A 13,337-nucleotide genomic window follows, 5' to 3' on the forward strand; every position below is an offset into this window, starting at 1 on the left:
TGTTTCTTGGGTGACGCTGTACAAAAATTGTTCAAAAATTGAATTCCATGTAGAACTCTGGTTGCCATGGCAACCGAAAGGAAAAACTTTAAAAATCTTCTTTTCCAAAACCAGAAGCCCTAGAGCTTAGATATTTGGTGTGAAGCATTGCCTAGTGGACCTCTACCAAGTCTTTTCAAATCATGACCCCGGGGTCAAAATTGAACCCGCCCGAGGGGTCATATGATTTTACATAGGAAAATCTTAAAAAATCTTCTTCTCCAAAACCAGAAGACCTAGAGCTTAGATATTTGACATGTAGCATTGCCTAGTGGACCTTTACTAAAGTTGTTCAAATCATGACCTTCGGGGTCAAAATTGACCCCGCCGCAGGGGTTACTTGATTTTACATAGGAAAATCTTCAAAAAATTTCTAAAAATAAACCAGAAGGCCTAGATCTTAGATATTTGACATGTAGCATTGCCTAGTGGACCTCTACAAAATTTGTCCAAATCTTGACCCCCCCCCAGGGTCAAATTGACACAACCCTAGGGGTTACTTGATTGTACATAGGGAAATCTTCATAAATTTGCTAAAAATAAACCAGAAGGCCTATATCTTAGATATTTGATATGTAACATTGCCTAATAAACTTCTACGAACTTTGTTCAAATCATGACCCCCCGGGGTAAAATTGGCCCCATCCCAGGGGTTACTTGATTGTACATCGGAAAATCTTTGTTCAAATGATTCACCTTTGTGCCTTTTAGGGGCTGCCAGAGCTAAAAATTGATTTTTTTTAAACAACTTGTTCTCATGAACTGCTAGATAGATCTTCATCAAACTTGGTCTGTAGCATCATTATAAGGTCCTTTCCAAAGTTTGTTCAAAGGGGGGCACTTGGCCCCTTTTAGGGGTCCCTAGAGCTAAAACAGAAACATTTAACTTGTTCTGTAGCATCATTAAAAGATCCTCTTCAAAATTTGTTCAGATGGGGGCAGTCAGCTCCTTTTAGGGTCCAATAGGGCTAAAATAAAAATACCTTTTAATGACCTCTTCTCATGAACCTCATGATGGATCTTCATCAAACTTGGTCAGTAGCATTGTTATAAGGTCCTCTCATTAGTTTGTCCAGTTTAGGAAATTGGCCCCTTTTAAGAGCTACTAAAGCTAAAAAATAGAAATACATTTAAAGGACCGTATTGTCATGAACCGATGGAAAGATCTTCATCAAGATTGGTCTGTAGCATTGTCAGGTGCTCTCCAAAATTTGTCGAAGTGGATGCACTTGGCCCTAGCTGTTATAGGGGTCACTAGAGCTAAAGATAGAAATGTCTTTAAATGACTTCTTTTCATGAACTGCTTGATAGATCTTCATCAAACTTGATTTATAACAATGGGGGCACCTGGACCCTTTTAGGGGCTGCTAGAGCTGAATGACATCTTCTAATGAAATACTGGTTGGATCTTCATCAAACTTGGTCTGTAGGTCATTGTAAGGTCTTCTCCAAAACTTGCTTAAATAGGGGCACTTGGCCCTTTTTAGGGGCCATTAGAGCTAAAAATCCCTCTCATGAATCTTCATCAGTCTTGGTTTGTAGCATCATTGTAAGATCCTCTCCCAAATTTGTTCAAATATTTTATCTTTGTCTCTTTTAAGCGACACCAGAGCTTAAAAAAAGAAAAAATTAAATACCTTCTTACCTTGAAGTTTGTTCTAATGGTAACACATTTTTAGGCCATCACAGCAAAATAACCTTGAAGTTTGTTCTAATGGTAACACATTTTTAGGCCATCACAGCAAAATATGGAAAAAATGTTTAAATAACTTCTATTTTAATGAATTTCTTAAAGGTGGTCAATCACATTTAATCAACATTTAATGACATTTTTTACTTTTTGTATATTCTGGTAGAGAATTATTTAAGGAACAAAAAGACCGATTACATAGAGTTAGATTCCTATTTGAAATGTATATTTTATTATTTTTATAAAATTTTGTAATTACTCCCCTTTAATATGAAAGTATATAAAAAGCTGGGTATTTCTTTTTATTTCGATACAATGTCTAGTTTTACATTTGCATTTGATAGACATATCAACTATTGAACAATCTGAACCAAAATACAAGTTTTAAAGCTGTGTGTACTTCTGAATTCATTTATTTCCAATCTATCTTGGTTGCGCAACCAAGATAGGCAAAGGGAGGTAATAATAATTTTTCAAACTTGCGTTTCTAATGAATTCCATCTAAATACATAATTTTTAATGCAAATATTTTACAAATATATCACAATATGTCTAATATTTATACATTTCCTTAGGCAAAGTATGTTTATCAAATTTATACTAATGATAAAATAACTCTATCTTGGTTGGGCAACCAGGATAGGAAAATGAAATTTTAAAAATACCTCCAGTGAAAATCTAATTTATATTAAGTGTTAAGTGAACATAAATGAGTGTAAATGATCAGATGCTAAAGTTTCGAACAAATCCATTACATGGCCAAAATCTGATTATCCACCTTTAAAGGATATTCACCAATTTCATCAGAAGAAAGGTCAGATGGTCAAGGTTCTCTTCATTTGGGCCTCTTGTTTTCTGTTTCATTTTTCTTTTCTTTAAATAATGTAAGACCAAATGCTAGTTAGTTACATATGTGGCCAAGGGAATGTGTTAATAAAAAAAATTAATGCCCTTGTTTATTTATCAGGGAGCAACACCAAAAGATGGACCAAGTGCTGGGTGTACTATAGTAACAGCTTTATTGTCACTGGGCCTCAACAAGCCCTGTCGACAAGATCTTGCTATGACGGGTGAAATATCCCTGACTGGCAAGGTATTGCCTATAGGTGGAGTGAAAGAAAAAGTTATAGCTGTAAGTATTTTATTGTCACTGGGGCTCAACAAGCCCTGTCAACAAGATCTTGTTATGACAGGTGAAATATCCCTGACAGGCAAGGTATTGCCTATAGGTGGAGTGAAAGAAAAAGTTATAGCTGTAAGTATTTTATTGTCACTGGGGCTCAACAAGCCCTGTCAACAAGGGTGAAGTTTCTTTGACAGGCAAGGTGTTGCCTATAGGTGGAGTGAAAGAAAAAGTTATAGCTGTAAGTATTTTATTGTCACTGGGGCTCAACAAGCCCTGTCAACAAGGGTGAAGTTTCTTTGACAGGCAAGGTGTTGCATATAGGTGGAGTGAAAGAAAAAGTTATAGCTGTAAGTATTTTATTGTCACTGGGGCTCAACAAGCCCTGTCAACAAGGGTGAAGTTTCTTTGACAGGCAAGGTGTTGCATATAGGTGGAGTGAAAGAAAAAGTTATAGCTGTAAGTATTTTATTGTCACTGGGGCTCAACAAGCCCTGTCAACAAGGGTGAAGTTTCTTTGACAGGCAAGGTGTTGCATATAGGTGGAGTGAAAGAAAAAGTTATAGCTGCAAGTATTTTGTTGTCACTGGGGCTCAACAAGCCCTGTCAACAAGAGTGAAGTTTCTTTGACAGGCAAGGTGTTGCATATAGGTGGAGTGAAAGAAAAAGTTATAGCTGCAAGTATTTTGTTGTCACTGGGCTCAACAAGCCCTGTCAACAAGATCTTGTTATGATGGGTGAAGGTTCTCTGACAGGCAAGGTGTTGCCTATAGGTAGAGTGAAAGAAAAAGGTTACTTCCATAGTAAATGTAGGCAATATTTTTACTGTTTTCCAGTTAATATTAACCCTTACCCTGCTAAATTTCTATAATGAACTTGTCCATCTTTCAATTTGGACAGTACCATTAACTGCTAAAAGGGGTGCTTACCAAAAAGACTCTGACTGAATGGAAAACAGTGCAGATCTTGATCAGACTGCATGGATGTTCAGGCTGATCATGATCTACACTGGTCGCAAAGGCAAAATCATTTGTGTCCAGCATGATAAGGGTTAATCCTTGACTGAAGTATTAGCTTTCTTTAAGCTATATATTCTGTAGAAAATGGTATGTTAAGGTTTTCTGCATGTTTGATATACCAGAAGTCATGGTATAACTTCATTTCAGGATAATATCAAATAAAGCCTGCATCTGCCATAAAGAAACGTAAATGATATCACAAATAAATGGCAACCTTTGTGTTAATCGATAAAACTGGCAAATACTGTAAGGTTATATAACTAAATTTTAAACTGTCACATGGTGTCAAACGTTGAACCCTAGATTGCAGCCTCTCCAGCATAATATCATAAGACAACCTTTCAAACCATATAATGCATGTACTTGATGGTCTTGCCAATGTCAGAGCAACAGAAAATAGCATCATTTAGGAAAGCAAGGCAGAAGACAAATATTAAAGCAGCTTTGTACAACCTGATGAAAGTGTGTTGTCAGAATTTAAAAGGGCAGAAAGCCAAACCTGGTTTGTCTCAATGTAGAAGTTAGGGCCATTACTTCTTTTAATTCAACCATATGTGATTTTACAAGATACAAGATCATTGAAGATGAAAATTGCCATGACCAAGAATATTGTGTAGTTTGTAAATAAAATCCTGATATAAGTTACTGGGTAGGTTGTCATATAAATGAAGCTGCTATTGTGCAGACAAGGTCAAAATAGCTAATTTTGGCCCTTTCAGGGGTCATAACGCTGGAACCCATCATGGGATCTGGCCGGTTCAACTAAGGAATCAAGATCTTATGGTGACATAAGTTTTGTGCAAGTTTGATTAAATTCAAATCATAAATGAAGCTGCTATTGTGCAGACAAGGTCAAAATAGCTAATTCTGGCCCTTCCAGGGGCCATAACTCTGGAACCCATAAGGGAATCTCGCCAGTTCAAGAAAGGAACCAAGATCTTATTGTGATACAAGTTGTGTGCATGTTTGGTTAAAATAAAATCATAAATGAAGCTGCTATTGTGCAGACAAGGTAAAAATAGCTAATTCTGGCCCTTTCAGGGGCCATAACTCTGGAACCCATAACGGAATCTGGCCAGTTCAAGAAAGGAACCAAGATCTTATTGTGATACAAGTTGTGTGCATGTTTGGTTAAAATAAAATCATAAATGAAGCTGCTATTGTGCAGACAAGGACAAAATAGCTAATTTTGGCCCTTTCAGGGCCCATAACTCTGGAACCCATAATGGGATCTGGCCAGTTCAAGAAAGGAACGGAGATCTTATGATGATACAAGTTGTGTGCAAGTTTGGTTAAAATAAGATCATAAATGAAACCACTATCGTGCAGACAAGAAATTGTTGACGGAAGCACGGACGGACGGACTGACGACGGACGAAGGGTGATCACAAAAGCTCACCTTGTCACTATGTGACAGGTGAGCTAAAAAATGAATTATGTCCCCTTTTACTTAGAATTTAAGGTTAATTTTGATGCATTTTAAAGGTGGTCAATCACATTTAATCAACATTTAATGACATTTTTTACTTTTTGTATATTCTGGTACAGAATTATTTAAGGAACAAAAAGACCGATTACATAGAGTTAGATTCCTATTTGAAATGTATATTTTATTAATTTTATAAAATTTTGTAATTACTCCCCTTTAATATGAAAGTATATAAAAAGCTGGGTATTTCTTTTTATTTCGATACAATGTCTAGTTTTACATTTGCATTTGATAGACATATCAACTATTGAACAATCTGAACCAAAATGCAAGTTTTAAAGCTGTGTGTAGTTTCTGAATTCATTTATTTCCAATCTATCTTGGTTGCGCAACCAAGATAGGCAAAGGGAGGTAATAATAATTTTTCAAACTTGCGTTTCTAATGAATTCCATCTAAATACATAATTTGAAATGCAAATATTTTACAAATATATTACAATATGTCTAATATTTATACATTTCCTTAGGTTAAGTATGTTTATCAAATTTATACTTATGATAAAATAACTCTGTCTTGGTTGGGCAACCAGGATAGGAAAATGAAATTTTAAAAATACCTCTAGTGAAAATCTGATTTGTATTAAGTGTTAAGTGAACATAAATGAGTGTAAATGATCAGGGTACCGTTTTACAAAAAATCTTACGATAAGTTTTAGCGTAAGATCTGACTTACGCTTGACTTAACAGAAAATCTTAAAAATTCTCGTAAGTCAATATCTTACGCTAAGATAAGTGAAATCTTAAGATTTTTTGTAAAACGGTACCCAGATGCTTAAGTTTCGAACAAATCCGTTACATGGCCAAAATCTGATTATCCACCTTTAACTATATCTCAGTTATTATGTCTCCCACCACACAGTGGTGTGGGAGACATATTGATTTACTCCAGTCTGTGTGTGTGTCTGTCTGTCACAAAGCTTGTCCGCACTCTAAGTCGAACATTTCTCATCCGATTTTCACCAAACTTGAACAAAATGTGTTTGACCATGAGACCTCAGCCAAGTTCGATTACTAGCCAAATCGGTCCAGGCGTCTTGGAGTTATGGCCCTTTAATTTCCAAAAATCGGCCTTTTTACTCTTGTCTGCACTCTAATTCAAACATTTCTCATCCAATCCTCACCAAACTTGAATAAAATGTGTTTGACCATGAGACCTCAGCCAAGTTCAATAACTAGCCAAACGGTCCAGGCATTTTTGAGTTATGGCCCTTGAATTATCGAAATATCTGCCTTTTTACTCTTGTCCGCACCCTAAGTCGAACATTTCTCAACTGATCTTCACCAGACTTGAACAAAATGTGTTTGACCATGAGACCTCGGCCAAGATTGAAAACTAGCCAAATTGGTCTAGGCATTTTGGAGTTACGGCCCTTGAATTACTGAAAAATCAGCCTTTTTACTGTTGTCGGTACCCTAAGTTGAACATTTCTAATCCGATCTTCACCTAACTTGAACAAAATGTGTTTGGCCATAAGACCTTAGCCAAGTTCGATAACTAGCCAAATCCGCCTAGGCTTTTTTGATTAATTGCCCTTGAATTACTGATTGGATCCACTCGTCCAGACCATCTAATTGGATCCACTCATCTAAGCCATCTAGAGACACTAGACATTTTTCATAGGGGCAGTTGTGGGAGACATGCACTTTTCTCAAAAGCATCTCTAGTTACAAAATGGATTTGATTCAAACTTAAAATAGATGTTCCACCTTATCACCCACATCATGTGACACAAGGTGCATAACTCTGACACCAATTTTTCATGAATTATGCCCCCTTTTACTTAGAATTTAAGGTTAATTTTTATGCATTTTAACTATATCTCAGTTATTACGAAATGCATTTGTTTCAAACTTGAAGCAGTTGTTCCACATCATCACCCACATCATATGACACAAGGTGCATAACTCTTGCACCAATATTTCATGAATTATGCCCCCTTTTTGCTTAGAATTATACTTATATAGTGTTTTCATACACTTTATCTGTACCTCTCTTATTATTTGATATTTTTTAACACGGACTCAAGCTATTGTGCAATATTCATCCACCATTGGAGTCATTAAACACTCCAGTGACAGTTCTTGACAGATTTAAATGTTTTTGGTACACAGGTGTAACATCATTAAATACAGGTAAAGTTCAACTTAGGCTACAAACCACCAATTTTATATGTAGTTATGGCCCCTTTCCAACTTAAAATTTGTCAAACTCATGGTTGCTGGACAATAACTCACAAAAGGCTTGACAGATTTAGATAAATTTTGGTACACAGGTGTAACATCATAAAATACAGGTCAAGTTCGATTTAAATTGCACCTTCTTGTGGCCATGTCTTTCTTATGGTTGCCATTCTTCTGTGACAAGACCGTATTGTGGGGGTATTCGTCACTCCTGTGACAGTTCTAGTTTGTAATATATTTTTATGTGCAATGAAGTCCACAACATGTCTGCCTGCTATAACAGTATTATATATTCTGGAAGATATAGCACAGAGTATTTCTAATCTAAATGAGAGAAATTTACATTACTAAAATTATTTCATCTCTCTCTTGATTATGTCTCTCACATGTGGTGCAGGAGACATATTTATTCAGTGCTATCTGTGCATCTCTCTGTTTGTCTGTCCATCTGTCTGTTTGTCACAAAGTTTGACCATGCAACACCACAGGACAAATTCACAGCAAACTTCACAGGAGTATCATTGCTAAGCTTTGTTGAGCATATTGTCAGCATTTTCTGGTTTGATGACTTTCAGAAGAGTTATTACTCTTGATTTGTCATGTTTTCAGATGTTTTGGCCACATCTCTTATGTTGTTTAGTGGATTTCCACCAAACCTTACAGGAGAGATCACTGCCAAGACTCGTTGTGCATATTATCAGCATATTCCTGTTCAATGATTTTTAGCAGAGTTATTGCACTTGATTTGTCCTATTACACATTGTATAAGCATATACTCTACTTCCAGTATACAGTTAGGCTGAATTCTACCAAACCTTACAAGTGATTAGCGTGAAGTGTAGTTGTACATATTATCGTCGTGTTCTTATTAAAGGATTTTCAGTGGAGTCATGACACTTAAATTGTCAAAGTCTTTTATCTTCTCCTGTACCACTAGTTTGAGTTCCACCAGACTTCACAGGAGTTACCATTGCCAAGTCTAGTTGTGTTTATGACTGGAATGTTATGGTTCAGTGATTTTACATGAGTTGTAAGAATATATAAATATTGCATTCCTGAGAGGGTGATATGAAAAATGTTCACCGCGAGATATATGAATATTGACCGAGGCACCAGCCGAGGTCTATATTCATATCTGAGGGGTGAACATTTTTCATATCACCCTCTCAGGAATGCAATATTTATTTTATTATAACGAAAGATTATAAGGGTCAAAGCATTTACTGGAAAATCACTGACATAATAATTTATTTAACATTAAAACGTGATTACTAACCAAATAATGAAGACAGAATTAATGACTCTTTACTTGTCAGCACTCATAATTTGTGGCGACTTTACTGTGTAATAAGACTTTTTATAGATTTAGTCGAAATGTTTACATATCTCTGATCTCTACAGTATATTTATTCTAATATTTCAACATTGTGTCAGTCAGTAGCATTCGAAAAACGGCAATAACTTTCTTTTTTCTAAACGAAACATATGTGTGAGTACTCATTTTCTTAGTTAGATCATTTCCAAACTTATTGTGGTAGTTTCGATTCAAAATTTGATGAAAATTTGTTTTCGAAATATTTTGCACGTAGCATAAAAAAGAAAATTCGGCCTTGTTAGCACATGCCAGAAAAGGGTAATTTTTTTAATCCTAAAGTATAATTATATAAGCGCCTCGTCTGAAAATTTATCGAATCAGTCTTTGAATCAATACGAAAGTATCAATCTCTTAACGGGTGATATGAAAAAATAATATCACATGCGCAGAAAAACAAAATAACGCTGTTGCGCATGTGATATGAAATTATGGATCATATCACCTGCGCAGAAATTGAAAATAACGATTTTGGACATGTGATATAAAATCACTGGGGAATATGATATATTATTCAAGTTAAACTAATGGGAAATTTGCATTAGACATTTATGTGAGGTATAATAATAGCTAATATTAACCACTGGAGTGACAAAATAGGGTTATCGGAACTTATCCATATCAAGAATAGTGAAATATACTATTGAATGTAGGAATAAAATCAGACTACATGTACATATCTTATGTTAATAATGGCTTAACATGAAATCTCTTTTATTACAATACAAAAACAAATCTGTGACAATTGTTGCACAGTATGTTCCTGTGAGTGTATCAGTTATCTGCTGAAAACTGCATCCTGAACACTGTTAAAGTTTACTGTTACCAATTTATATGATTAGAATTTTTTGACTGGGTTAAATATATTTATTTCCTTTAAAATGATTACATTCAGGTTAAAATTTATCTTGCAGGCAAAGAGAGCTGGAATGAAGTGTGTTATTCTGCCAGAAGAAAATCGTAAAGACTTTTCTGATTTACCAGAATTTATTGCACAAGGAATCGAAGTTCATTATGCGGACACATATGCTGATATATTTAGTGTTGTCTTTCCTGATATTACTCCGACCAGCTGATGTTTGCCAAAAGGAACTAGTTTGAATAATTAATCCCCCACCACAAGTGGTGGGGGGTTATAGGAATAGTCTCCGTTCGTCCATCCTTCCGTCTGTCCGTAACACTTTAGTGTCCGCTCCATATTTCCTAAACCCCTTGAAGGATTTTCATGAAACTTGGGTCAAATGATCACCTCATCCAGACGATGTGCAGAACCCATGAGTCAGCCTTGTTGGCTCAAGATCAAAGGTTTAAGCCTTCCATTTTGTGTCCGCTGTGTATCTCCTAAACCCCTGGTAGGAATTTTATAAACTTGGGTCAAATGATCACCTCATCAAGACGATTTGCAGAACCCATGAGTCAACTATGCAGGCTCAAGGTCAAGGTCACAACTTAGGGTGAAAGGTTTGAGCCTTCTATTTTGTGTCCACTCTATATCTCCTAAACCCCTTGAAGGATTTTCATCAAACTTGTGTCAAATGATCACCTCATCAAGGCGATATGCAGAACTTATGAGTCAGCCATGCCTGCTCAAGGTCAAGGTCACAACTTAGGGTCAAAGGTTTGAGCCTTCTATTTTGTGTTCACTCTGTATCTCCTAAACCCCTTGAAGGATTTTCATCAAACTTGGGTCAAATGATCACCTCATCAAGAACTCATGAGTCAGCCATGTCAACTCATGGTCAAGGTCAAAGGTTAGAGCTCTGTATCTCCTAAACCCTTTGAAGGATTTTCATGAAACTTGGGTCAAATGATCACTTCATCAAGACGTTGTGCAGAATTTATGAGTCAGCCATGTCAGTTCAAGGTCAAGGTCACAGCTATATATACACTTTCACTATCCATAGCAGTGACGGGGGATTTAGCTGTCTTTCAGACTGCCTTGTTACATGTTAATAGGGTCTCGCCATTGGGCACAATTCCAGACCATCAGTCTGTCCAAACACAGTAGAAGATCTGATGTAACACAAACGTGTTTCAGATATGCACTTTTTTACAGGGCTTAACATTTTCCTCTAATTTTGAAGAAATATGAATCTGTAACAAATATTTATAATTGTGCTATATGTGCACATTGTAAATGGCTGTATTGTCTATGGCAGTGGTCAAAAGGGTCAGATGATACACTTGCAAAGTAATTGCCACAACACTGGTGTATACATTGCCCAGTTTCAAATCTTTATTTTCAAAGGGGTATGATGATATATGATTTTCCAGTTTTAATTAGGCTTTATTATAGCATTGGAAACACCATTATGATTTGAATTTTACACCCGCTATTCTTCCATTAGTACATGTATTATAAACAAAGAATAAACACAGTTGCAAACTGAGCACTGTTTAATTTTGTCATTGATTTGATGTAACACTAACAGACTTTGTAGTTTTACAATGTAAAATAATATGTTTGTTTTTACGCTGGCACAGTTATAGGTCATATGATGACTTTACTGCTTTTGATGGTGGAGGAAGACCCCTGGTGCCCCTATGTTTATTGTCCCCCACCTTTTTCGAAGAAAAAAAGTGGGATATAGAAATAGGCTGCGTCCCTCCGTCAGTTCGTCAGTCCGTCACACCGTGTCCGGTCCATATCTGCCATCCATGAAGAGATTTTAAAATAACTTGGCACAAATGTTCCCCATAATGAGACGACATGTCATGCGCAAGATCCAGACCCCTAGCTCCAAGGTCAAGGTTGCACTTGGAGGTCAAATGTTAACAGGGTTTGTTTCGTGTCCGGTCTGTAACTCTGTCATTCATCAAGGGATTTTGAAATAACTTGGCACAAATGTTTCCCATAATGAGATGAAGTGTCATGCGCAAGACCCAGACCCAGACCCTTAGCTCTAAGGTCAAGGTCACACGTAGAGGTTAAAGGTTAACATGGTCTGTTTCTTGTCCGGTCAATAACTCTGCCATTCTTCAAGGGATTTTAATATTACTTGGCACAAATGTTTCCTATAATGAGTTGATTTGTCATGCACAAGACCCAGACCCCTAGCTCCAAGGTCAATGTCACCTTTTTTTTTGTCTGGTCTGTAACTTTTTTATGCATTGGTGTATATTCAAATAACTTGGCATAAATATTCATCATTACAAGACATTGTTTCATGTGCTAAGGTCAAGGTCACAGGCACCTGAATTAACTTTTTTTTGTATATGAGTTACTTCACTTTTATATGATAAAAGTACAATACATTTGTTTTTATATCAGTTTTCCCACTATTTTAAACATGAAATTATATTTTAAGTAAGATGATTGGTATTGATAGATATAACAAGAGCTGTTCGAAAGACAGCGTGCTTCACTATTCGGCGATTTGACAGTAAAATGAATTTATGTCTCAGTAAGAGACCTCTGCTTTAAAAGGAAGATACACCAAGATATAAAAAGACCCTACTACTCGGAGGGGTTAAAGGTCAAGTATGGAAGGGGTACTGACATTCTTTATTTTGATGGAATTAAATTATATCAGAAAAAAACAGTCCAAGAAACTACATGCACATAAAGTATAAAGATTTATGCAGATGATGATGATAAAGATACATTTTCAGTTTCAAGTCATTCTCTTTTATTGTACTAAAGTTATGTCCAGAAAGCGAAGATTGCCAAAAACTAAGTATGAAAGGGGCATAATTCTGTCAGAAATACAATTAGAGTTATGGGTATTGTAACCACACATGCAGATGATGATTATAAAGAAATATTTGTACCCCCCGACAACAAAGTTGTAAGTGGGGGTATACTGGTTTCAGGTTGTCTGTCTGTCTGTCTGTCTGTCCGTCTGTCTGTCTGTCCGTCTGTCCGTAGACGCAATCTTGTGCGCACCATCTCTCCTTATCCCCTTGACAGAATTTAATGAAACTTCACACAAGTGATCAGTACCAACAGTAGTTGTGCATGGGGCATGTTAGGTTCTTTTAGAAAAAAAAATTGCAGAGTTATGGGACTTTGTTTTTTTGTTGCTATACTATATACATAGACACAATCTTGTGCGCACCATCTCTCCTCATCCCCTTGACACAATTTAATGAAACATCACACAAGTGATCAGTACCAACAGTAGTTGTGCATGGGGCATGTTAGGTTCTTTTAGAAAAAAAATTTGCAGAGTTATGGGACTTTGTTTTTTTGTTACTATACTATATAGACCCGACACAATCTTGTGCGCACCATCTCTCCTCATCCCCTTGACACAATTTAATGAAACATCACACAAGTGATCAGTACCAACAGTAGTTGTGCATGGGGCATGTTAGGTTCTTTTAGAAAAAAAATTTGCAGAGTTATGGGACTTTGTTTTTTTGTTACTATACTATATACATAGACACAATCTTGTGCGCACCATCTCTCCTCATCCCCTTGA

At 36.3% G+C, this 13,337-nt stretch overlaps 1 protein-coding gene across 2 annotated transcripts in view; it reads left to right on the forward strand.

Moving 5' to 3' along the window:
* The window catches only part of LOC123566056 (lon protease homolog, mitochondrial), a 61,730-nt gene extending 50,427 nt beyond the window's left edge, over nt 1–11,303 (forward strand). For both annotated transcript variants that reach the window (XM_045359889.2, XM_053550203.1), the window contains 2 exons: nt 2,697–2,861; nt 9,828–11,303. In XM_045359889.2, the coding sequence (XP_045215824.2) occupies nt 2,697–2,861; nt 9,828–9,989 (327 nt within the window). In that variant the 3' untranslated portion in view covers nt 9,990–11,303. The remainder of the gene's footprint in view (nt 1–2,696; nt 2,862–9,827) is intronic.
* Nucleotides 11,304–13,337: the final 2,034 nt, after the last annotated feature.

The sequence above is a fragment of the Mercenaria mercenaria genome, chromosome 8, assembly GCF_021730395.1.
Source record: "Mercenaria mercenaria strain notata chromosome 8, MADL_Memer_1, whole genome shotgun sequence".
Lineage (NCBI taxonomy): Eukaryota > Metazoa > Mollusca > Bivalvia > Venerida > Veneridae > Mercenaria > Mercenaria mercenaria.